This window comes from Lepidochelys olivacea (genome assembly GCF_965140295.1).
Source record: "Lepidochelys olivacea isolate rLepOli2 genome assembly, chromosome: 3".
NCBI lineage: Eukaryota > Metazoa > Chordata > Testudines > Cheloniidae > Lepidochelys > Lepidochelys olivacea.
The window spans coordinates 173,994,162-174,021,902 of NC_140413.1; the positions used below are offsets into that span (position 1 = coordinate 173,994,162).

At 40.4% G+C, this 27,741-nt stretch overlaps 1 protein-coding gene across 1 annotated transcript in view; it reads right to left on the minus strand.

Moving 5' to 3' along the window:
- Window positions 1-27,741, minus strand: part of LRPPRC (leucine rich pentatricopeptide repeat containing) — a 168,059-nt gene that overhangs the window by 12,977 nt on the left and 127,341 nt on the right. Inside the window, exons 28-32 of the mRNA XM_084625253.1 lie at window positions 18,702-18,844; window positions 18,485-18,578; window positions 9,450-9,576; window positions 5,825-5,913; window positions 1,820-2,024 (exon numbers count right to left, since the gene is read on the minus strand). Coding sequence (XP_084481379.1) covers window positions 1,820-2,024; window positions 5,825-5,913; window positions 9,450-9,576; window positions 18,485-18,578; window positions 18,702-18,844 — 658 coding nt within the window. The remainder of the gene's footprint in view (window positions 1-1,819; window positions 2,025-5,824; window positions 5,914-9,449; window positions 9,577-18,484; window positions 18,579-18,701; window positions 18,845-27,741) is intronic.

Here is a 27,741-nt window from a genome sequence, read left to right on the forward strand (position 1 = left end):
CAAGGTACAGTATTCATAAAATGCCACGTCTACATTTAGCGTTCTAAAAGTTTAAATGACCATACTCTTGCCTCAGTCCATTCTAAAAATAATTATTATAATAGTACTTAAAGGAATCTTTAATTTGAGCAAAACAAATGTTTGGTTAATTAGAAATACAGCACATTTCAGCATTTATAAACTACTGAAAACACAAAAGCATATTTAAATATCCATAAGGGTCTATTGTTGCTGAATGCCACAACTTGATGACCAATTTTTTTTTGAAAAGGCAAGGGCACAGGATTTTTGCTATTGAAAAACAGAAGTCTTTGCATGTAGCCTGCTATGTTAACATGAAGTTAGTTGTGATAAGAGAAAGAAAACTGATTACACTGTTTTATGCAATAAGTACCTCTGTATAATCTGATCTATCTAGTTCTTGTATTTATCCTAAATTGGAGTGATTACATGACAAGGCTTTGACACTCCTCCATGGACAGAACATGGAAATATAGTATAATATGCTATTTAAGAGACCGATCCCACAAAATCTTACTCACATGAGTTCCCATTTCTTATGCAAATAATCAATTCACATCACTTTAAATTAATTACTCCTGTACAAAAAGACTGCTCATAAAGTTAAAGGTGTTGCAGGATTGGGTCCTTAAAGTAACAGTATTTTCAGCCACTAGATATCATACTTAAGCTCACTATTAGAACAGACCTGCTTGTCTCTCCCCACTCAATTGAAATGATCTTACGGTTCCAAATACCTTAGTTGGGTATTTTTTCTGGTCCTAAATGCCTGAGGCAATCGTAGATATCTACTATGTCTTACATATTTCTATAGCTCTCCTGCTGAATTAGGGACAGAGTTGGCTCTATCTTGTGAGAGTGGCTTGAAATAAAAAATACAAATAAATAAGAAAATAACAGAATGCGAGACTCCTGAGGACTATTTCCAACAGAGGTAGCTTGAGAAACTCAAAGTTTAAAAGAAAAAAAAATCAAAGTCAATTCACAGGAACCTACTGAAGTTACATAAAGAGGATGAGTGAGCAAAGAACCAACATGAAAGTTAAAATAAAAATGCCAGACCATTACGCTATAAATCTGAGTCAAAGTATATGGATGACTTTAGGGGACAATTAACACAATGGAAATTGTGGTCATACAGTAGTATGGCAAGTGGATTTTTTTTTTAAATACTCTTCTTATAGCTTTTACGTTAATGAAAAATAGACCAGTAGTAGGCAACTTGCTGGTAGGCAAGTTATTTAACTAGTACCTTTGGAAAGTGCACACTCAACCTCTACATTTCATAACTACCTCTGGAATGGCTAGTAGTTTCAGTTCTCCAGTTAGAACTTTGATGTCTGGTGAACTTTCAAGTCCTATATTTACACACACACACCCACCCACCTCTGGCAAAAGAGTAACTAACATGATTAAGTCCCTAATTTTCAGCATTCAGACTTCAATAAACTTTGCATCAGGCCTTAAATGAGAACTATAATATGCACAACTGTTGAGGACAGGAAGTATTACAATCAGCTGAAGCTATGGGTAGGCAGGGTTTGGTAAGTACACAGATTTTTACATCATTATGTCACTCAAAGTTCTCCCAACTAACAGTTGCAAGTCAGACCCTATGTTTCATTAAATGATTTTCAGGCTCCACTGTGCATGTAAAAGAAACCTGAAAAGCAGCCAACTTGGCCAGAACTCTAGTATCCAATCAATCTTAATGAAGGAAAACAAGTGAAGTAAGGCGCAACAGTACACTTTCCCCTCCTTGTACAAAAAAAGCCATACCAATCCTGCAAGTACTTACTTCTTGATGTGAGCCAATACAGTGTTATTGACAAAAAGCATGCGAGATAAACCAATTGAGGCTGCCAGGTTTTCTACCATCTTCTCAACTGTGCATATGCTCTGCAGATCGCCTTTCATAGCCAGAGCCTGAACGAGCCGAGTCACAGCTAGCGGAATAGGTACCATGTCACTTTCAACGACTGTTTTTAGAGTAGACATAGCATCTAGTCAGGATGGAAAGGGAGAAAGAAAATGAAGATTTCAGTAGAGAAGCAGACCTTATTGACATTATTATTAGCCTTACTTGTTCTATTTAAAAAAAAACAAATACACAGAAAAACAGCCCCAAAACAGCTGCAGTTAAATACAATATTAAACGAGTATATAAATGAAGGTCTCGGCAGGGCTTTTTCATGTTTAACAATTAAGTACAGGAAGATAAAATCTTCTAAACCTTGTTCACTGGAAAACCTTGACAGGATTCCCAAACAATATTTTTGACACTTCACACCCAAGGAAAGCAGCCATATTATGAATGTTTTCCCCTCATACTCCTCCCTGAAGCCTGGAAGTATTTAACTTATTGTTCTAAAACAGATTGTGACCCAGTTTTCCTTGTTATGAAGCCTTTGCCATTGGAGATATTGGATACCCTAGCTAAGATATTTTGTTTAAAATAAAGTGCATCAAATGAGTAAAATCGTTGGAATCCAAGAATATCACTAATTTTCTTTTCAATAGGCTTTAGAAAAAATACAATATTGGATAAAACTACATGGTTTGAATTTACACACAAGTATAAATAACCAGACATCAGTTATTTGTGAGAACTGAAGAGCAATCTTGCCAACCTATAAAGCAGTAAAACCACATTAACTACAAGCTTCAATATCAATTCTCTTGCTGGCACTAATTTAAAACAACAAAAACAAAAAAAATCTTCTCCACTAAACATTCCTCTAAACTATGATTGTTCTTAATTTACATTATACACAAGCAAGCATAAAAAGAAAGACAAACTCCTCTTGTAAAAACCTCTCACTGCTTACCAGCACAGGTAGGATTTATCAAAGGTAATAATTATAATATCAAAGGATAACACTTCTAACATAACACATACACATTCTTGAACTCTGTAGCATTAACATTTAGGTTCTCTATACAGGTACAGGCTGCTACCCCACAATCCAAACCTTATTTTTTATAGAAGGACAAGAAAATACTGTACAGTATGCCTAATCCCCACAGCAAACTCCCAACCCTGGTTTAGTTTGCTATCTTGTTTTGACAGTCTTAACAAAGACATGCAGGACAAGATTCCTATAGCCTGAAAACTAAACTGAATTACCTGCCACTTTCAAATTTTCCTCCCTATCTCACGTGTTGCCCATTAGCAGTTCAGATGTTGCTTGACTGGCCTTCTCAGGAACAGGACACTATAAGAAGAGTCTTAGACAACATTACACAAACCCAGCAACACTGCAAAAAACTACTAACGGCAACAACAAATGCATTCTGTATGTCCTTCTTAGTGCTACACCTATAAAAACTCTTAAAATTCTTACTATTCCTAATGTGAATTTACATTTTTAGAATGTTTGTCATAAACCAATGTTTACCCTCATGTCTGACCATGTTTTTCTCTACAGCCTGCAACCCCAAAACAAAGCTCTAAAACCTTTTATCCAATACAAACCGGTTCCTATTAAAAACATGTGATACATCTTTTAAGAAGGGTTAAGCTCTCCAAAGGATATAAATCTTTTTATATAGCACTACAAGTGTACATGGTGTGTCACACAGAAAGGTATGACAGTTAAAGGATGGAAAGAGATACTTGGAACAAAGTTTACAACAGTGAAAAATCACAATACGCTTACTGTTACTCACACATCTTATTAGCTCTTTTTAGTTTGTTTTTTTTTTAATTACTTAGTATATTTAAATTTGGGGGAAGTATCCAGGAAGCAGGACAGAGTGGAAGTTAGAAACAGGACTTTAGGGGAGGGGGCAAAAATAAAAAGAAAGCCTTTGCATTTTGGGGAAGAACTGTGAAACATTTTTCAGGCACACCTATACTAAATCGTAACTATGACTGAAAGCTTCTCAGTTTACTATTTCAAGGCCTTCTCTGCAGGGAAAGGGGTAGAAACGGTTTTTGTTGATGTTGATGGAAGCTGCACTTCTTTATTATTTATAGGTTACCAAAATCGGGGCAAAGGAAGAAGGTCTATGGCTATGGTTTCAGTGACTGAAAGCAGTGAGTTTTGAAGGACAGAAATTGTTTAATGGACAAGATCAGGGAGGATATTCCAAGCATAATGGGAGTCATTCCTGGAAACCAATGCAGATCTCAAGGGAGCAGCAAAGAGAGTGAGAGGCATGCAAGGAGGAGGGATTTTTTAGCACATGTTGGATAGAATTGAGGTGGTACAATGAGAGAATCTGGAATGCCAAGGGAAAAAAGTTACAATAGTCAAAATAGACCAGAGTATTGGCCAAGGATTCAGTAGTGGGTTACGAGGAAAGGAAGAATTCTGGAGATAGTACTAAAGAAAGAACTTACAAAACCTAGCAACATGCTGGACTGAGGACAAAGCAGAAGGGAGAGTGAAATCAAATATGACAGGTTGCAGGCCTGTGTGACTGCAAAAATAGAGGACTGTCAACAATAAGAGATGAATTGGAGATGGGGAAGAAAAGGAGTTCCATTTCACCATGCTGAGTCTGAGTTGGTGTTAGGATCCTTGCATGCACATGTCAAGGGGAAAAAAATCGACATGAGACTGTACGGAAAAGGAATTTGAAAGAAAACACGTTTGTTTACTGGCAACAGAAAACACAGTGAAATGATGCATCTCACTTACTGCAGAAGCATTTTAACATAGGCAATGCTACATGCATATATGGTACAACATCAAAGCACGATGAAGTGAATTAATTTAAAGATGATATGGCAAGTACAAATCTGAATTTCCTTGCTTTTGTCAGATTAAAATCAAACCGTTCCCCAATTTGATATTTTTGTTTACATTTAGTTTCTCTTGTGTTTTAGAGTAATATTCAAAATATATTAATAGGAAAATATTTATACTGTATAGGCAATTGCACTGATTCAAAATCCTGTTTGTGCAGGGTTTTCCAGTCCCAAATAATACAGTGCAGTAGAAAAGGTTGGTAACGAAGTAGATAAAACCTTGATAAAAATATTAACGTGAGGATGTACACATACTCGTAGGGTCAGATTTTTCAAAAGTGCTCAGAGAAAGATTGGAACCTCTAACTTTACTAGCATTGTTCAGTCTTGATGCATCACTCACTTTCCCCTAAAACAAAGACATCAAACTGCAAACAAATGATACTAAAGAGCTGAAAGTTGCATAACAGTTTTCCACCACCTTGTCCCACGCATGGGCTACCCTCAGCCACCATTTCTGTTATGTTATAATATTAAAATTAAAAAGGAAAGAAAAGTACAATGTATGTTTCAATGCTATTGGTATTGTGAACTATTAAAAAGTATTAGTTTTTAAATCAATATTATAATCATTTAGTGCACAATCACGTACATTTAACACTCAATTTAACTCATCTGATATCTCACACAACCAACACAATATGAAAGAAGCAACTGCTGGGAATTGTTTCAGATGCTCTAAAGTATGTTAATTTCTAAAGCAAAATGACTTGTGCTGTGAATTTTAACGCACTTGAAAGCCTGTACTTTCTCTCGTTCTGTAGCACAAATTTTGCATGTCTGAAGAGCTGTGATTCATCTTAAGAAAACCCATCTTGTGTTAAATGGAATGGAAACTGGACTAAGTGGTCAAATGACAAGTACATTCATATTCAAGCTGTATTATAAATGCATGTACAGTAATTTACGTCTCTCAGCTACCACAAAAGGCTCTTGATAAGCAGGTAATTTGCTAAATGGACTCCTTTATCCAAGTATTCGAAGGGCGTTACAAGAAAAATCTGCAGAGGCATTAATGTGACGTAAAGGTCAAGCATTGTGACATACCTTTCAAATAATCCCGCCTAACTTGCGTTATGATGAGGAGGCTGCTGGCAGCATCGTTCAGTGTGAAGCCCTTGATGTGGGTCTCAGCGCTAAAAGAAGCAGACATTTAGAAAGGAATTACTGACATGCTTCTGATACGATAATAAATGGTTGAGCACCAAGGTGAAATTATAAAAACTACTGTTCGTATGTTAAAAATATTGCTGCAAAATATCGACCTGGAGACAGCTTTTGTGTTATCCTGTCAATGGTTATAGAAGGATAATTTTTTTTTGCATTCTGACAGATGACAAAGTTGGAAATGAGCAACAAAAGAAACAAAGTACAAGATTTTTTTTAAACAATCGGTTCAGATTCTTGAATGCTGACATATTAGATGACTAAAATAACTGCATGCCCTGCATTGTTCTGTTGTATCCTAAGCTGGATACTTTTTCTTCTTCTTTAAGTCACCATAATTATAAAATGTAAAACTATTCTTTCAGCAATAAAAATGAAACATTTATTTTCAGCACAGTATATTTTAAATATAAACTAAAGCATATTATGAACTAACACCATATTATTTGGTTGATTAATTTTCAAATTTCTGTCATCTACATGTATACAGTTTTTAAAACTGAACATAGTTCATTTGCTGCCTTTGCCATGTTAAAATTATATTTAATTTATCAATTCTGAGTCCCTTGCAATGCAAAAAAGTCATACATCTACAGCAAAGAGAACTTTGCTTTAATAATACTGCTTTTAAGAAACTAACATGTATGCTTTTAATTCGGACTACCCAGCAATCACATCTATTTTATACTTGTAAAATGCCCCTACTTCTAATGAAATTTAGGCACATTTTTAATACATAAGGATAATTTTACAGAGGTTCATTTCTAGATTACAAAATCTCCCCACACAAAAATGGGCACTGCCATTTGCCATATCAGCAATCAAGATAAACCTCACTGATCATCTTGTGGCAAACAACTGAGCAGCCTACCTACTTGAATTTATGAGCTGAGCGGATTGGGAGGTAAGCAGGGTCATTGCTAAATTATTCTCATCAATCCCAAGAAAATCCTTCATAGAGTACACAATATGACTATCCTCTCAGTCACTTTCAGCCTCTAGGGCTCACAAATGCAGTCACTGGACTCAGAATTTTCTTACTCTCCCAAACAATCCTCTTAATCCCTGCCTAAGCACCCATTGCTCAGTTCCGTGTTTTTTTCCCTTTGTCCCATCTGTCAAAGCCCTTAAGTCAACAATTCATGCATGAGACTGTAAATTACATATAACAAAGGATTTACTTTCTCCAATCTTTAGTGTGATTAAATAGATGTTAGCCACTATTACAGAACTAATCCCTCATTCCAATACTACTAAATTTCTATTTTAAAACTCTTGAACTAAGTGCAATAAACATACCTAAAATTCACTAGAATTATAAGGCAGCAGCACTTTGGTCTGACCAAGATATCAGAAAACTCCTGGACTTTCCCAGAGTCTCAGCTGGCATGCTGCTTCCCTCCATGATCATCTCAATTCAACGTTAGTTCTTTCAGACCTGATACCAAGATATTAATTTAAAAAACAAACTAGTCTTTTTAGATTAAAAAATGCTTGTTATGCTGTACTATTACTATACAAACACTATAAGATTCTCTAAATATTATTTAAATTTCAAATTTGGCTTCAAACAGAGAACAAAAGAAAAATATGTAAGTCTACACAAGTGAAACTACCTTTCATATCTTTTACTGTAAATATTAGGAGAGATGTAATTTTCAGGCCACTGCACATATTTAGGCTTCTAGAAGTAATCTCTCAGTAAATGAGGTTGGTAAGATTGACTCCTATGTAGCCCAAAGTTTCCAGAATACAGAAATTTGTTAAGCATGCACAAATGTTTTTGTTCTAAATTGTTCACACCACAGATACTTTTTCGATTCCATTCACTACTTCAATACACTATTTAGGCATTTTTAGAAGAAAGTTTGTTTCCATAAAATTGTTTTTGAAGTCTGAGTACTTATAATTTTATTCATTTGTTATTGAAAGACCCATGTACTGTCAAATAAAGCCATGAGTACTGATGATATCAAGTGTACTCTCTATTATCTTGCAAAGAAAAACCAGCAAGAGTTAACCAGCATTGGTTCATTAGAGTGCCATCATGTGATATTTCTGAACTGTATGCTTTTCTGAATTGCCCTGCCAAACAATGTAGTTTTTATTATTCTAGGTTTAGAAGACGGACCAAGAAGAATGGAGCTTCTGGCTAGATCCTACTTCCATTTTCCCTAAAACCAAGAAGTTTTTAAGAAGGCACAATCACAAAAATTATTTTATTTGGGAGCAATATAGTGTATTTTCATGAACCACTCGAAACTAAGTTTTGTGGTGACCTACACATTGTTTAAAATCACATACAGGTATTATATGTATCCAGTTCATAATTTTCTTTTGAATAAACATGTTGCAGTTCTCTCCACTGTTCTTGTTTTAACCAAATAATGTACCACTCTCTGTTTTTAAATTCCTACTCTCCTCAATCTTCCTTTGATGACTAGTTCGGTTTTCTTTACAGTACATAACCTATTAAAATGAAGATACTTCCTTCCCACTTTCCACTAAAAAGAATTTTAAAATCAGTTCTCCTTACTACACGACAGCTTTTCACCCAAATATTTCAACCTTTTATGCAACTCTTCTTTTTTTTTTTTTACCAGTGTAAAAAGGATAGTAATCTCCTCACATAATCAGATTGCCAGACTGTTTAATAATCCAACTGATTTACATTGGTGACATTGAGAGCTGGTCTATACTTTTAGTCACTAGAGTGCCTAAACCACTTTTGAAAACGGGATTTAGGTGCCTTAAGATTTTACCCTATTTCAGTATACTAGTCACTGGCATATGACCCTGGGACAAGTTTTACCTGCAGCAGTCAAAACACATGGTACAACCACATGATTCATTGAAGTTAAACCCAATCCAACCCCAAATATTCTACTAATACACACTGTAGAAAGACACATTACAACTTGATGCCTTAATGTCATATTCCTGGACCAGCTAGCCTTGAAAGGTGAATAAAATATTGATACCGTGCACACTTCTTTTTCATTTGATTTATGAAAGACCAATGCATTACTCACTATATCAGGGATCGGCAACCTTTGGCACGCAGCCCATCAGAGAAATCCGCTGGTAGGCGGGTCGCTTTGTTTACCTGCAGCATCCGCAGGTTCGGCTGATCACAGCTCCCTCTGGCCACGGTTCGCTGTTCCAGGCCAACGGGGGCTGCGGGAAGCGGAGGCCAGCACATCCCTCAGCCCCATTTGCCTGGAACGGGGAACTGAGGCCAGTGGGAGCTGCGATCAGCCGAACCTGCAGATGCTGCAAGTAAACAAACTGTCCCGGCCTGCCAGCGGATTTCCCTGTTGGGCAGCGTGCCAAAGGTTGCCGATCCCTGCACTATATCATCGTGTTTCCAATTGGGGCCTACTTTTTGTTAGGAAACTAGGACTTTACCTTAAAGGAATGCTCACGATAATTTCCATGCAAAGTTCTGAGTGCACAGTTTTAGAACAGAGCCACAGATTTGAAAAACAAACAAACAAAAACTTACATGTTTTTCACTTTGATGGCTTCCTCAAGACAACCCTCAGCCAGCAATGCTTTTATAAGAGTGGAATAAGCAGAGGGAGGAAACATAATATCCTTCTTTTGTGCTTCCAGTAAAATATTGTATGCCTCTACAAAGAGAATGAAAAAAAAAAAACAATTGAGATGTCACATTGCATTGAAGTGGCATATAAAGAGCATTCACATCTCTTTTTATTTAAAAAGACTGCATCTTAAACATAAATCTATTCCTCCTTTTCTTAAATCTTTTAGTCTAAAGCTATATTTTAGAAAATTGTTGGTTTGCCCAGGTTTGCATGAATGCTCCTATCCACGGAGCCAAAAGTTGTAGGGTTTTTAAAATTTATATATATATTATATATATAAAAATGTTGTTTCTTCTAAAATCCAGGTAAGTTACATTTTTTCCCACCCTCAAAAAAAACACCGAGTCAGATAAGCTAACTCCAAAAAAGCGTTTGAATTCCCTTCCCATAATTCATTTAAAATAAAAATCACCACCATACAACATGAGAAAGGGAGAACTAATGCTTTTTGAAGCAACACCTAATTCTGGGGTAGATGGTTACAATGTTTGGCGCATCATCACAATAGCATTCAGCAAATATAGGCACTGATTCCAGTATTGGGAGATCAAACTGTTTGGCTACAACAAGATTTATATAAAAACATACAATTTACAAATATACAGATATTTAACAAGTAAACTAAGCTGCATTTGTTTGACTGATTAGCAGTTTTATTTCACACATTCACAATAACTGTCAGTGTATGAAAAGACGTTACCAAAAAAAAGGGGGGGGGGAGATAACCACACTTTTCAATCATTTACTTTTTGAAACAAGATTACGGAGCTGTAAACATTTGGCTTATACCTTTGGCGTGAAGGGGAAAATAATCTGTATTTGAATTTTAACCTCAAAGGAAATACAATATGAACAAGTGAAACTTCAGGGCACACCCTGACAGACAAGTTTTCAATGCACATTCTCAAGACTGCCAGTGTTACTGTACCATCTTGTCTGAACCATGGGATGGCTTGAGTCCAAGGGCATGTCTACCCAGCAAAAGCTGTGCACAGGCTAGCCTATCCAAGCTAGCCTGAATCTAATTAGCACGGGTCACAACAGTATTGAAGACAGTGCAGTGCAGGCTTCAGAATGAGATAGAAAGCAGAGTATGCGTCCAAGGCCTATGCTGGACTTGTACTATCTGCGCGGAAGTGGTACTGTACTTCACTGCTATTGTTACCTGTGCCAGTTGGATTCAGGCTAGCTCAGGTAGGCTGGCCTGTGCACAGTTTTTGCTGCAGAGACACTCTAAGACTAAATATTGGGACTTTTAAAAAGATGTATTCATATAAACATGAATGTGTGTCTATTTAAAGAGGTATGCAAAAATTGTGAATGTGTAGTATATTGTGAGAATATTCCGGTATAGTTATCTTATATCTATACACAGACACTTTACATTGCACAGGTCTATAAACACAGATATAAAATGACAGGTTTCAGAGTAGCAGCCGTGTTAGTCTGTATTCGCAAAAAGAAAAGGAGTACTTGTGGCACCTTAGAGACTAAAATTTATTTGAGCATAAGTTTTCGTGAGCTACAGCTCACTTCATACTCCTTTTCTTTTTACAGATATAAAAGAAGATCCTATGATAAAAATTAAAACAGCCACTGTGTGTGTGTTATGACATAAGTCTGAAATTACAATACTTAATTATATCACTACTCTCTGGATCAATACTCAAATAAAAGGAGAGGGGAAAAAATAGTCAAGTAGCATGAGGTAGGATTTTAAAATAATCTAATTGGCCAGACATACTGTACTTCCTGTCACAATTTACAGAGTTCTCTTGCCCACTTATGTGCCAAACAAATTTTAATTGCTAGCATTTACAGAAGGTGTTCACTTCACTGAAAACTTTATTGGAAAAAAAAAATTTCCACTAAGTTTTTCAACTGTGAAAGTGATGAAATCACCACTAGACCAGTAAATATCATTCCATGAAATAAGGTTGCTTACTTATGATAAGGAAGAATCATTCAATACACAAGTGCAACAAACTCTGATTAGTATCTGAAAACAATTACGAGCACATTCTTGCATCGAGCAGCTCTGGCACACACCAGAAGAGGGTATCTACTTTTCCTCTGCCCTACTTCAAGTACAATGGTTGTGTTTACATTACAGTTGCTAACTATAAATGTCTGTCACTGTAATGCAAACAAAACATTTAACTGTGCTTTTCCCTATGCTATTCAATTCAAGGCAAAGGAAGTTCAAACTCCTTAATTCAACCAACTGGCACTGCAGGTGGATTTTTGCATAGTAAAGTTCTGAACAGGAAACTACTAAAAGAATGCTCCCCACTTTCCCAAGATTTCTATGGCAAATCATAAATGCGAACACTCACTCCAGGATCTATTTTCCTCATCACAAAATTAAGATTTGGCAGTTTTAAAGATTAATCATGTGAGCAAACAATGTACAAATTATTCAAATTCCAAACAAAAATTTGAAGTGAGCAGAGTAAAAAAAAAAAGTATAATCTTTTTCTTCTATCTAAATTATTTCAAGAATATGATCCAAATATGCTTGCTTTTATTGTGAAATCCAAACCTTTTGAATGAGATGTTAGATGCACTGTAAGATCTCAAGTACTTTTGTTGCCTAAAGTGGTTGCCAAGAGCTATTAAATGTACATCAATATATTACGGATAAACTCCTGGCCCCATTAATGTAGGGTTGCCAGGTGTCCAGTTTTTGACTGAAATGCCAGGTCGAAAAGGGACCCTAGCAGCTCCAGTCAGCACTGCTGACTGGGCTGTTAAAAGTCTGGTAGGAGCTGCAGTGGGGCTAAGGCAGGCTTCCTGCCTGCCATGACTCCGCACAGCTCCCAGAAGCAGCAGAATGTCCCCACTCCGTCTCCTAGGCATAGGGGCAGTCAGGGGGCTCTGGCATGCTGCTAGCGCCTGCTCTGCAGCTCCCACTGGCTGAAAGCCACGGCCAATGGGAGCTGCGCCTGTGGACAGGGCAGCGCAAAGGGCCTGGCCGCATAGGAGCTGGAGAGGGGCCATGCTGCTGCTTCCAGGAGCTGCTTGAGGTAAGCACTGCCTGGAGCTTGCACCCCTGTCCCCCTCCTGTTCCCCAACCCCCTACCCCAGCCCTGATCCCCCTCCCACTCTCCGAATCCCTGGGTCCCAGCCTGGAGCACCAGCTTGCACCCCAAATCCCTCATCCCTCACACCAAACCCCTCATCCCCAGCCCCACACCATAGCCCACACCCCCAGCCGGAGCCCTCACCCCCTCCTACATCCCAATCCACTGCCTCAGCCTGGAGCCCCCTCCTGTACCCTGAACTCCTCACTTCTGGCCCCACCCCAGAGCCCGCACTCCCAGCCAGAGCCCTTATCACCTCCCAAACCCCAATCCCCTGAGCTAGCCCAGTGAAAATGAGCGAGTGAGTGAGCGTGGGGAGAGTGAGCAACAGAGAGAGTGGGGACAGGATCTCGGAGAAGGGGTGGGGCAGGGGGTGAGGCCTCAAAGGAGGGATGGGGCAAGGGTGTCCAGTTTTGTGCAAGTAGAAAGTTGGCAACCCTACACTGAAGTCAATGGCAGAACCCTGTGTTTGCATGTCAGTTATCCATGGATGTATACAGTATGTATAACAATGCCATCTGGTGACTGGAATACCAGGACAACTCATGAGAGCATGACCGCATCATTCACCAATAGTTGTAAGCCCACAAATGGTAAGCCTTAATACTACTGCTACACATATGAGCCTTCCACAGGTTGTGGCTAGTTAAACACAGTACTAAAAATCTTAACTAGTCTTTGTATCCTACCCTCAGAACTCTTGTTTCGATGATACAGGGAGGGCTAAACCGCGGCTTATGAGCTGCATGCAGCTCTTTTACAGTGGAAGTGTGGCTCGCGGAGCCCTCCCATCTCCCTCCCCATTCTCTGCCTACAAGACCGTTTATGGGAGCTTGGGGCTTCTGCCCCGTGGCAGGGTGGTGGAACTAAGGGTTTCTGAACAGTAGGGAGAGGGTCTCATGTCTAGCCCCATCACCCTGCTACAGGGCTGAAGCCCTGAGTCCCGTCAAACACACCCCGGCTCTCTAACTTCTGAAGATTGTCGTATGCGGCTTGGAGGGTTAGTAAGTTTGGCCATCCCTGCTATAATATTTTATTTGTTTCCTCCCAAATGGCAAAATATTTCATAACTGCCTCCACCACTTACCTTTTGAAAATAAACTGGCATTATCTTACACAAACTCCACTTGAGTTGCAGGTCTGAAGCTGACTAAAGGGTTCTCAAATGGAGACCATATCCCCGAACAGGGATTATCAGTTTACTATTTCTCAAACTGCCATCCTTTTATGAGAAGCTGTACTCAAACTACCCAAATATATTAGCATTCAAAAGAGTTTCCGGCATAAAAATCATATCATGTTATATTACCACTTTAAGCAGAGAGAGCTGTTAGAAATGTGACAACTTGCCAACACAAAATCTCAAGTCTCACAACACAGTCACATTTGGTTCAGCAATTTCCACTGCTTGGACACATGCACACACTACCCAAAGGCCAACTTATAACAATGCAGAATCAAGTCAGTAAAATTAATATATCGTTTTTCATAAATAAAAAACCTCAAAGAATGGATTCTTAAAACAGCACCCTGCCAAGGAATTAATCTAATTATATAACTAATATTCTAAACTGATTAAGTTCACTTCCTTCAAATAAAAAAATTGCATTCATACGAAATTGTTTACAATATCCTATTGTATTCATATCAAAATTACATTACATTGTTTACATAAAGTTGACAAGTGAATTTTTACAGGATTTTAAACACACATGCATGTGGCACATTTCACAGTATTTTCAGCAGAATATTTTCCTACAAAATTTTCATTCTTAATATCTGGCAGGTCTGGATCATCTACCAGGATCACTACAGAATGTAATAGTAAGATGTGCAATACCAATCTATCAGTAAATTCAGTCTCAAAGCGTCAGGGCTATCAGTAATAAATTGGTGCAGTTTTTGTTTGTTTGTTTGAACTTTAAATCTTAGAAGCATGACCCTACCTCAGGAAATTACTTTGGTATTCAAACCATATTCATAAATAGGTGTAAAATTTTTATGATTTTGTTTCCCTCCCCACTTCAATCCTATCATTTATGATATTTAAGGACATTAAATCAATATTACCTCATCCTCAACACTTTCCAAAGAAAAATTAATTAGTTCTGTTTTCAGAACCTGATCCTTTTAAGGTATATCCATTTTCAAGCCTGCCTTTTCATCCCCCAAATTTACTGGTATAAAAATTAACATCCTGAAGAAGCTCCTAAATCTGTCATAATACAGAGATTACCATTAAAGTGATACGCATACAAAATATAAGATATATGCATATGCCATATAAGATATATGCTTACATATGTGTACACAGTACATGCAGACTTATGCATAACCCCCTAATAAGGGCTCCAGGAGTTCGATGGTGCTTTAACAACAGTTTCTCCAGTAACAGCGAAACAATTCTGTGGAGTATTATAGCGTATGCTGACCCACTGCGGAGATACTGAAAAGGCGTAGATGTCCGCAGTTCCATCCTGCGCAGTTTAATGCTGGCATAGATCTCCAAGAGAACATATTTGTAGGACTTAATCATCCAACAAATTATACACTAAATGGAGCTGGCATCTTTAACCCAACCAATTAGATTTTCTAATCAGTCCCTGTGTCAGATGACCACCAGTCATGTGTGTTTAGGCAAAGAAAAGAAGGAATGCAAATAGTCTTCAAAAGCTAAGACCCAATCACCCCGCTGCCTTAATGAGTAACAACTCTGTTTCATGCATGTTTTCCGTGAAGAGCATTGAAGAGGATGAAAAGGAGAGGTCCAGTTTGGTTTCACTGTCCCCACTACTTGGGATTCTTCAGACACGCCTCTGAAGGGAATGGCAGGGATGGAATAACTATACTCAGTTCCATTCCTCCTTTCCACATATGGCAACAGCTATCCAAGCATAAATTAATGCTGCTGTGCAGCAGAGAATGGGCTTTTGCATAGGTGGGAAATACACCTGTCTATTGGCAGCACCAATACTGGAAAGAATGAAGTATAAGATCAGTTGGGGAAGGGAGGGCAGAGAGAACCCTCCATGGGACTAGGAATTTCCTTCCCTGCAGATCATGACGACAGGGAGACTGCTCCTTTGGCTCTCTCTCATGTCAGGTACTTCTGTAGAAGGGTACAATTTACCCTTGAGACAGTACTCTATAGAAGGAAGGGGGCGAAGCATTCTTTTTTTTTAAATGCTACGACATATCACTACTAATATATGGGGGATAGGAGGGAGAAATCTGTGTCTCCCTTGTCTTACTCCCACTCCAGCTAACAAAGTCTTATTTCCATCTAAGGAGAGAATTCTTTTACATGAAAAGAGGAAATATGTTTCTCCCCAGCATATTGAAACATCTTTTTCAAAATATTAAGAGAAAGTCAGAGGAAAAAAATATCAGAGATTACACAAAGACATTTCTCTAGGAGTAAGGTTAAAATGCATTCTGAAATTATTTTAGCAAACATTTTCATCTTGCCAGCATCTTTAAAAATTGTCTATGAATCTTCATTACTGGCTCTACCTTTGCTTTGATGGAGGTAATTTCTGTTTTAACATTTTGCTTTAAAAAAAAAAAAATGCAAGTTTAATAATATTTTAGAAGCGCTTTCTAATTAACTTCTGGACCACTCTGAGGCCCAGTGATAGGCCTTTTATGTTTGTGATGTGGCAGACTCACGTTTGATTCCTACCTTAAGTATCTGATCCTGCAAAGCAACAAGCACCGTAGGGGAATGCTGAATTTAGAAGCTTTACGTAAATACAAAAATAATAATGATGATGATGATGTCTTCCAGGTAGTGAGTGCTGCAGAAGAAATGACCTCAGAACTAGGGAAGTGGAAGTCCAAAATGACTGGGTATAAATGACCACTTGGCATGCTTCACCTTCCACAATGCTTTATAACAAAAATGCACATCCATTCTCAGTGTGCACCGATAAACTAAAATTCATTGTTGGATACAGATAAGAAAAGTGCTCAGCCTCAGATTAATTAAAATTCCAAAAAACTGCCTATATGTTGTCTACCTTTAAAGTAAAAGAGATTTCTTAACTTTGTATCATGCATTGATTTTAATTCAGGCCAGAAGGGATCATTGTGATAATCTAGTCCAATCTCCAGCATAACATAGGCCAAAGAATCTCACCTATTAACTTCTGCATTAAGTCCACAATTACTGTTTGAACTATAGCTAGGGCCCTACCAAATTCACGGCTGTGAAAAACATGTCACAGACCATGAAATTTGGTCTTTTGTGTACTAGACTATAGAGACTTCACCAGCGTTTTTCAATCTGGGGTTCTGACCCAAAAGGGAGTCATGGGAGGGTAGCAAGGTTATTGTAGCGGGGGTTGCGGTATTGCCACCCTGGGCTGGCTGGAGAGTGGTGGTTGCTGGCCAGGCACCCAGCTCTGAAGGCAGTGCCCCGCCAGCAGCAGCACAGAAGTAAGGGCGGCAATACCATATCATGCCATCTTTACTTCTGCGCAGTTGCCTTCAGAGCTGGGCAGCCTGAGACCAGTAGCTGCTTGGCCGAAGAGGGCCCAGCTCTGAAGACAGCAGTGCAGAAGGGTAGCAATACCATACCATTCCATCCTTCTGTACTGCTGCTGGCGGCAGCGCTGCCTTCAGACCTGGGCTCCCAGCCAGCAGCCACTGCTCTCCAGCTGCCCAGCTCAGAAGACAGCACTGCCAGCAGTAGTAGCATAGAAGTAAGGGTGGGAATACTGTGACCCCCCCCTACAATAACGTTGCAACACCATCAACCCCAACCCCGCCTTTTGGGTCAGGACCCCTACAGTTACAACACAGTGAAATTTCAGGTTTAAATAGATGAAATCATGAAATTTATGATTTTAAAAATACTATAACTCTGAAATTGACCCAACTGGACCATGAATGTGGTAGGGACCTAACTATAACATATCTTTTAAAAAGACATCTCAAATTGATTTACAGACTTAAGTGGTGGAGATTCAAAAATGTCCCTGGGACATCCAAAGTTCTTCTAGTTACTCTCAATGTTAAAAACCTGCACCTTATTTTCTAGTCTGAATTTGTCTAGATTCAGGTTCAAACCACTGCATCTCATTATGCTTTTTGCTGCTATATGGAAGAGTTGTCAACTATAAATCTCTTCCTCAAGTAGGTACTTGTACACCATGATCAAATCTTTTAACCTTCTCTTGGATAAACTAAATAGACTCTGCTCTTTATATCTCTGACTGTAAGGCATGTTTTCCAGATCTCAAATGATTCTTGTTCTTTTGAACCCTTTCCAATTTATCAACATTTTTTTCAAAGTGTTAACACCAGAAATGGACACCGTAGTCCAGTAATGGCCTCACCAATGCTGTATACACAGATAATACTGCCTCCCTACTCATACTTGATATTTCATTGCTTCTGCATCCAAGGATTAGATATAGAATATATGAAAATGAACAACCTGTATATAACAATACAACATGTTCAACTGGTTACTGATAAATTCTCCTGTCCTATACTTTTTCTTTTTAAATAAGCCTAGATGTTTGGACAGCTATCAGTGCTGTGTGGCCTCACAGTGGTCTTTAACACTGTTCTCAACATAAATTATCATCCCTGGATATTCGATCAATACAATCTGACAAAATAACTCCGAAATGAAAGTTACACAAAGGATGCTGCAGAACTGGATGCTGCACTCATCACACACTTGCCTGGAAGAGATTCCAAAACTACTACTGCAATTTTAAACCCTGGATTCTAGACTCTAGTATTGCATTAGGTTTTTGAGAGTATTGGTTACTTTTGTTGATTAATAGAACCTTGCTTTTTTAAAGCCAAAGAAAATTAAAAACGTGTTTTCAGTTTACCTTGGACACTGCCCTTCTTGCAGAGCATCAACACTTTCTTCTCAGGGTTATTTTCTGAAACAGGAGTTGATTCTACACGGTCTTCATACCAAATCTTTAAAACAAAGTAAATGGTTTAATAAAAAACATACACCATGAAGAGACATGAAAAAAAAGTATGATTCAAACAAAAGGAACAAACATGTTGCACTTGTATGTAAAGTTAAACCCAAATTACCTCAGGCACATCAAATGGTACTTCTTGACCATTGTTCTTAAGAGTATCAGCCAATAACCTTAAAGTTCTCTCACGAGGAATAACATTTTCTTCCTGCATTTTAGTCCAAGTTGCATCAGCTTTTTGCCAGTCATTACTGATCTCTGAAAGACAAGATTCAGTCTTCACATGTAATACATATCCAGATACTAATCCTACATTTTCAGTGAAAAGCTGTATAATGAAAAAGAAAGCGAAATCAAAAATTAAATATATAAGATAGTTGTTATTTTTATAAGCACCCACATTAAAAAAAATAAATCAATTTGTGTCATCAGTGTATGAAGATGCTTATGTGCATGCCTAACTTTACACATGCAAGTAGTCCCACTGACTTCATGTTTGTAATGTGGTTAAGGACTTGTCTCCACTTACCAGTGGATCGACACTGCGATGATTGATCCACCAGGGGTCAATTTAGCGGGTCTAGTGAAGACCCGCTAAATCAACTGCAGATCGCTCTCCCGTTGACTCCGGTACGCCAATGGAACGAGAAGAGTAAGGGGTGTTGACAGGAGAGCGTCTGCCATCAACATAGTGTAGTGTGGACCCCGTGGTAAGTAGATCTAAGCTATGTCAACTTGAGTTACGCTACTAACATAACTCAAATTGCGTAGTTTAGATTGACTTTCCTCCATGGTGTAGACCTGCCCTAAGTGTCTGAAGAACAAGGGACTTGGACTTTAGCCATGAAACACTGGGAAACTTCACAAGTCACTAAAGGTTAGGAACCAAGAACTTGCTATTTCTCTTTAATGCAAATATTGACATAAAATGACTTGACTTCTAATAATTTTTGAACTTCCACATTCAGCTCCTTTTTGTTTACAGAATATAGTTCCCAAAATAACTCTTAAAAGACTTGTCTGGAAATGTCACATCCAAGGTTGGATAATTATGTTGATATAAATGCAAGTGTTTCATGAGCTTCTGAGACCCTGCACCAGTTTTTGTAACTTTTTAAATCACTTTCCCCCATATTAAAAAATGTTCCTTTTCACTGTTGCAACACACAGAAAATATTGAAAACTGTGAGTATACACAGGAACACAAGCTGACTACACAAAAAGTTATTAAGTGCATAAAGTAAGCAAACCAAAAAGAAACAACAGTATGTAAAATATGTTCTGACAAAAGTGTGATTTTTACATTGATGTTTTTCCTTTAATCTCCACTACAAAATCTGAGGTGCTAATAATTTCTCTGAAGACTATCTGACAAACACTTCTCTGAAGAATTTGCTATATTTAAAATTTGGTGCAGATTCCATAAAAAACAACTTTGTTCAGATAACTTTTAAACTCTCTCAAAGGAACTTCTAAGCTCCTTGAGGTCTCACTGAGGTTGCCCCAAAGGAATTTAGAAGCTTGGAAGCTGCTATGCCAGTAAATTAAGAGCTTTTTAAGAAGACATGCATATCTGTAGAGACCCAAAGCAACTCTCAGAGGTTCAAATTTTCAAAAAGGAACAAATCCAAAATTTTCGACCCAACTTATAGTCCTGTGCAATTGCTCTCATTAGTGACAGTGAATGACTGTACAAAAATGTTAGCACATGCTTTCAAATGGAAAAAAATCCCTTTTTTCTAAATCCCACATCTTAAAAAACCAAAAACAAGTTAATTATCCATATATGAACTGTGGTTCTTCAGGGTGCGGTCAGCAGCACATGAATCCCACTTTAGGTACGCATGTGCCTCAAGTGTGGGAAACTGGTATAGCAGTATGTTGGGCTGTGCCTGCACTGTGAAAGTCCTGTCATACTGTTTGCCCCTGGTGAGGGCATAAAATAGCACGGAAGCCACAGTTCACTAGCTAATGCAGAATCCTAGATGTGGAGGACTCTGAAAAGTGGGGATGGAGACAGGGTCATGGAATCCACACTGACAACATCATCTCAAAGAACCTCAGTTATTGTAAGGTACGTAATGTTCTTTCTTGAGTATGGGTCAGTGTGGATCTCACTCTAGGTGACTGATTAGTGTCCAATCTGGAAGGTGGGATTGAAGAGTCTTGCTTTAACACAACGATTGCAATATTGCTCTTCTGAAATTGGCATTTGACCTTTCAATTAGATCAAGGGCGTAATACTTAAAGAAAGTCAAGAGGCTACAGTTTCCAGATATGGGTACGTTCCTAAAGCAGAGTGGCCGTAGCTTGCGCTCCAGTGGAGTAAGCCTTAATTTGTGGAAGGAAAGATACATCAGCCATTTGGTAGCAGACCAATATGCACGGCATGATCTGTTTTAATATCCTCTCAAAGGAGAGGAGAGGGCTTACCCCTTCGAAGTACCAAAGATAGCTGTCAAGGTTCCTTCCCCCACTCTGAACTCTAGGGTACAGATGTGGGGATGTGCATGAAAACCTCCTAAGCTTACTTTTACCAGCTTAGGTTAAAACTTCCCCAAGGTACAAACTATTTTACCCTTTGCCCTTGGACTTCCACTGCCACCACCAAACTTTATCTGGGTTCCTGAGAAAACGTTGTTTGGAAACGTCTTTCCCCCCAAAATCCTCCCAACCCTTGCACCCCACTTCCTGGGGAAGGTTTGGTAAAAATCCTCACCAATTTGCATAGGTGACCACAGACCCAAACCCTTGGATCTTAGAACAATGAAAAAGCATTCAGTTTTCTTACAAGAAGACTTTTAATAGAAGTAAAAAAGAATCACCTCTGTAAAATCAGGATGGTAAATACCTTACAGGGTAATTAGATTCAAAACATAGAGAATCCCTCTAGGCAAAACCTTAAGTTACAAAAAAGACACACAGACAGGAATATTCATTCTATTCAGCACAGCTATTTTCTCAGCCATTTAAAGAAATTATAATCTAACGCATACCTAGCTAGATTACTTACTAAATTCTAAGACTTCATTCCTGTTCTGTCCCTGGCCAAAGCATCACACAGACACAGACCCTTTGTTTTTCTCACTCCTCCCAGCTTTTGAAAGTATCTTGTCTCCTCATTGGTCATTTTGGTCAGGTACCAGCGAGGTTACCTTTAGCTTCTTAACCCTTTACAGGTGAAAGGATTTTTCCTCTGGCCTGGAGGTATTTTAAAGGTGATTACCCTTCCCTTTATATTTATGACAATAGCCATGAAGAGACACGGGCCTGGTCTACACTGGGGGGAAGCGGGGAGATCAACCTAAGCTATGCAACTTCAGCTACGAGAATAGTGTAGCTGAAGTTGGCGTATCTTAGGTCGACTTACCTCGCATCCTCACAGTGCGGGGTTGACTGCTGCTGCTCCCCCGTTGACTCCGATTCTGCCTCTCGCTGCGGTGGAGTACAGGAGTCGACGGCAGAGCGATCGGGGATCGACTTATCTCGTCTACACTAGACGTGATAAATCGATCCCCGATAGAGTGATCACTACCTGCCGATCCGGCGGGCAGTGTAGACGTACCCAAGATGACAGACTAAAGCCCTTCAAACTATCAATGTAGTATAATAAGGCTCCTGAAACATTCAGAGTATGGAGTTTTTCCTTCTCCGGAACAGAACAAGGTTTAGGGGAGAACAGGAATAAACTGATGGACTGGTTCAATGAAATTTCAAGACCACTTTAGGAATAAACTTCAGGTAAGGTCTCAACACCACCCTATCTCTGTGGAATACTGTATGGCGAGGGAGGGAGTTAGAGCTTGGAGATAACTGACCCTTATAGCCTATGTGATGATGACTAAGACAACCCACCTTGAGGGTAAGATAGTGCAAGCGCCATTCTGAAAGTGGCTTGAAAGAAAGTTATAGGAGGATTGATAGGTGGGCAAGTATGCAATAATCCTTTCAGGAATCTAGATGCTGTGGGATGTGAGAAGACTGAACAAGACTGAACAGGTGGAACATATGTAGACTTCTCCAAGGTGGACCGTGATGGAACTGAATGAATGAGGAATTTCTTACCTTATAATTTTCTGCTAGCAGCTTCTCTCCTCCTTCATCACTAACAAGTTAGTGTCCCCTACCTATGTAATTTGGAGGCAGTCCAATGTTGTTGCCAGAGGCTCCAGAACTAAGCCCTGCTCTTCATCTTAGGCCACCAGAACAGTTTTTCTAAAGCTTTAAAAACACTCCAGCAACCAATTATTAGCATTAATATATTAATTAACCTTAAGACAGTTATACCCAAGTCTCCCTTTACAGAAAAACATCAATTTGTATTCTGATCATTTACCAGACTACTAGGGTAGGTTGAATGAGGTGAGAAGCTGTTAACAGAAGGAGAAATTTCTTACCTGATAATTTCTTTGTTAGCAGCTTCTCCCCTCATTCACCACTAATGGGAAGTAGTGATTAGTAAATCACAGAAATGGGAGGGGGGGGAATGATAAGAAGAGCTTAGTTATTGTAAAAGTAGAAAAATAGGCAGGCATTTAAAGTCTTGCCCTCCTCCCCCAATAAAACAAGAACTTTATAAACTGAGGATGACTCTGCAGGGGAATAGAAACTTACAAATATGCCTCAGATGAGACTTGTATACTTTTTCCCCAATGCCCCCAGGGACTTTTGTGAATAGTTTTGCAGATGCCTAAGATGCCAACTGGTGCAGGATTTTAACATCTTGCCTGCAGCAGCTTTGTGGCCCTAAGGCTTTGGCACTTTTGAGGTATGAAATGAACAGGCTACAATTGGTGTGCATGCTCCATTTACTGTACTAGGATCCCAGAGTGCTAGGAATGCCCATGCATTCAACAACCTTCCAAAAGAGTGCTAAGGGCTAGAACGAAATGATGGGGAAACTATTTCCCAGGAATTGTGGAAAGCAAAAAACTTACCTTGAACAGAAGGATTTCTGCAGCTATAAGAATAACCTTTTCCTCACAACAGCAGCAGTGCTGTTAGATACAAGATGGAACCAATCCCAGAAAAAAACAGTTACTAACCTTCCATAACTGCTGTTCTTTGAGATGTTTTGCTTATGTCCATTCCAACATAGGTGTGCATATGGCACGTGCACTGCCACCGGAAAGTTTTCCCTCAGTGGTATCTGTCAGGTCGGCTCTGGTGCTTCCTGGAGTCGCGTCTTCATAGAGCCAGTACATAGGGCCCTAACGCACCCTCAGTTCCTTCTTGCCAGCTAACTCTGATAGAGAGGTGGGGGGGCGAGGGGAGAGAAGGGGTTTGGAACGGACAGTAGAAACACATCTCAAAGAACAACAATTATGGAAGGTCAGTAACCGTTTTTCTTTTTCGAGTGCTTGCTCATGCCTATTCCAATGTAAATGACTCCCAAGCAGATGTAGGAGAAGGCTTTGGAGTTCATTAACTAGCAGACTGTAGCACAGCTCTGCCAAATCCAGCATTGTCTCTAGCCTGCTGAATGATGTCATAGTGCGATGCAAAAGTGTGAACCGAAGGAGTGTTGCCGCTCTACAGATGTTCTGGATTGAGACCTGTGCCAGGAACACAGCTGAAGATGCTTGTGCCCTTGTGGAATGTGCCATTAGGGCCGGGGCAGGGACATTCACTAGGTCATAGCATGTGTGGATACAAGAAGTGATCCATGATGAGATTCTCTGGGCTGATACTGGAAGACCTTTCATTGTCTGCCACCACCACAAAAAGTTGAATAATTTTCCGAAATGATTTAGTCCTATTAGAAGGCAAGTGCATGTCTGACATCTAGTGAGTGAAGTCTGTTCCTGGCTATTGGCATGTGATTTCGGATAGAAGATTGGCAGGAAAATGCCCTAGTTATGATGGAATTATGAAACCACCTTCGGGAGGAAGGTTGTGTGAGGGCACAGCTGGACCTTGTCCTTAAAAAATACTGTGTAAAGAGATTCTGAAGTAAGGGACCTATTCTCTGAGGCCCTTCTAGATGAAGTAATAGCCACCAGAAAGGCCATCTTCCAGGAGAAGCAGAGGAGAGAGCATGTTGCCAAGGGTTCAAATGGGGGACCCAGGAACCTGGATAATACCAGGTTTAGATCCCAAGGTGAGATTGGTTGTCATACTTGGAGATAAGGGCTGTTCAGGCCTTTGAGGAAATGATTATAGATCAAGTCTGCAAAGACGGACTGGCCATTTACCCATGGGTGAAACACCAAAATCGCAGCAATTAGACTCTGATCGATGACACAGATAGCTCTTGCTGCTTCAGATGAAGTAAGCAGTCCAGAACGAATGATGACGGCATGGGTGAAACACATCTTTGTGCTGACCTGATTGAGAACCTTTTCCACTTTGCCAGCTCCAGTGAATCGCTTCCTGCTCCCCGAAAGGACCGGTCTGGAGCATGCTAGCTCCAAGGAGTTCAGCCATGGAACTTCTAGGCCATGAGATGAAGGGACTCGAGGGTTCGGATGATGTAGGCGGCCGTGGTCCTGGGAGTTCAGATCTGGAAATGGAGGCAGGCTGACTGCTGGACCTCTCGGTGGGAACACAAGGGTGGTGAACCATTGTTGACATGACCAGGCTATGGCAATCATGATCAGGCTTGATACTTCCCCTTCTGACCTTCAGCAGGACCTTGTGTATAAGCAGAATGGGAGGGAATGCATAAATGAGATGGTCCTTCTAAGGGAGAAGAAACACATCCGTGAGTGAGCCTGGGCTGTGATTCAGGAAGGAGCAGAATTGCACACTCTTCCTGTTGTGCCTCGTCGCGAACATGTCTATCTGGGGAGCTCCCCATCTCTGGAAAATGTCCTTCACAATATTTGGGCAAATGGACCACTTGTGACTGGAGAAGGATCTGCTGAGACAATCAGTTAATTAGTTCTGAGCCCCTGAAAGATAGCAGTCTTCAAGGTGGATTGAGTGGGTTATGCAGAATTCCCACAGGCGAAGAGCTTCATGGTATAGGTGAGAGGAATGCACTGCACCCTGTCTGTTTATATAGAACATTGCTGTTGTGTGGTCTGCACGTACCAGCTCAAACTTGCCTTCCAGATGGAGCCGGTACGCTTGGCGGGCAAGGCGCACTGCTCTGAGTTCCCTCACATTGATGTGTAGCAAGAGCTCCGCCTGGGACCAGAGGCCCTGGGTTCTGAGTACCTCCAGATGAGCCACCCAACCCAGTGCAGGTGCAGTTGGAGACTACAGATATTGACAGATGTGGTCTTGAGAATGGGACACCTGCACCTACTGTCCTCAAGTCCAACCATCAAAGGAGTGGCGATCACCGAAGGGGGAAGAGTGACAACCATGTCCAAGCGATCCTGGCCTGTACACTGACGCTAGCTAAGTCTGGAGAGGTCTGAGTCGTACTCTTGCATGCTGTACCACGTAAGTGCATGAGGCCATATGTGCAGTTTCTTGCTATGGTGGTGGGGTGATTTCTGAGGCTCTCTGTGAACATACCTAGGGCCTGGAACTGGGTCTTCGGAGGGAAGGCTCTGGCTTGGACGGAGTCAAGGACGGCCCCTATAAATTTTAATCTTTGAACTGGAGAGAGTGTTGATTTCTGAATGTTTATCAACAGGCCTAACTTCTTGAAGGTTGACAGTATTAAACTTACATTTGCCTGCACCTGGGCCTTGATCCGACCCTTGATCAGCCAGTCATTGAGGTAAGGGTAAATCTATCCCTTTGCTTCCTCAAGAAGGCTGTGACAACTACCATGCACTTTGTAAATATCCAAGGGGCTGCTGACAGGGTGAATGGGAACAGGGTAAACTGGTAGTGTACCTGGCTCACAATGAATCAAGAGGAATTTCTTGTGACCCTGGGATATTGAGATATGAAAGTAAGCGTCCTTCAAGGCAAGGGTGGCATACCATTCCCCTGGAACCCAGGAGGGGACAACGGAGGCCAAGGAGACCATGTGGAACTTCAGCTTCTTCATGCATTTGTTAAGGTTTCACAGGTCCAGGATGGGTCTCAGACCACCATTGGCCTTTGGGATTAGGCAATAGCAGTAGAAGAACCTCTGCCCCCTAGCTCCGGAGGAACCTCCTCTACTGCTCCCACTTGCAGAAGTGTTTGCACCTCCTTGATTAGAAGTTGCTTGTGTGAAGGGTCCCGGAAGGTGGGGGGTGGGAGGGAGGGAGCAGGGGAAGAACTGAATTGCAGGGTGTATCCCAGTCCTATTGTGTGTAGCACCCGCTGTCTGAGGTGGTATGGGCCCATGTTTGACAGAAGTGTAATATCTAGTCCACATTAATTGGGGAAGGTGGATCCAGACACTGGCCTGGTATGCCATCTTCAAATGTACCCTCAAAAGGTTTGTTTAGACCCAGACGGTTGTCTGGCATGGCCAGGCCTGGGGCTGACGAGGACTGGGGATGAGGCCTCTTCTTACAGCCCCACCTCTTACTGTAGTCTTACTTTGACTGAGGCTGGTAGAAACAGGGCCATGGCTGGGGCTTAGAAAGTTTCCTTATAGAAGCCGGGATGTGCAACCGAAGGGATTTTAGAGTGGCCCTAGAGCAGCAGCGAGCAACCTGTGGGCAACATGCGGCCCGTCAGGGTAATCCACTGGCGGGCCACGTGTGGGCCGTGGGCTGCAGGTTGCCTGCCACTGCTCTAGAATCATTCCAGCTGTGGAGCTTTGAATCTATTTGCTCTGAAAAGAGCAATGTGTCCTCAAAAGGGAGGTCCTGGATAGTCTGCTGGACCTCGTAGGGGAGGCCTGAGGCCATGCATTTCTTCTCATGACTGCAGTGGAAGCCATGATTTGACCAGCAGAGTCTGCTACGTCAAAGGCTGTCTGAAGGATGCTTTTGCCACCGCTCTCCCTTCCTTGACTAGAGCTGAGAATTTGACCCTGGACACCTGTGGCAACAACTCTTTGAATCTGGACATCATGCCCCAAGAGTTGAAGTTGTAGCAGCTCAGAGGCACCTGTTGGTTGATGATCTGGAGTTGGGGCCCGCCTCCCCTGATAGAATATACCTTCCCGCCAAAGAGAACCAACTTTTTGGCATTTTTGGCTTGGGGACGCGGGGGGGAGTCCTTGCTGCCCTTGTCTCTTCCGTTTGTTGGCCACTGACACCACTAGCAACCCCGGCAGAGGATCGGGATATAAAAATTCAAACCCTTTTTTAGGA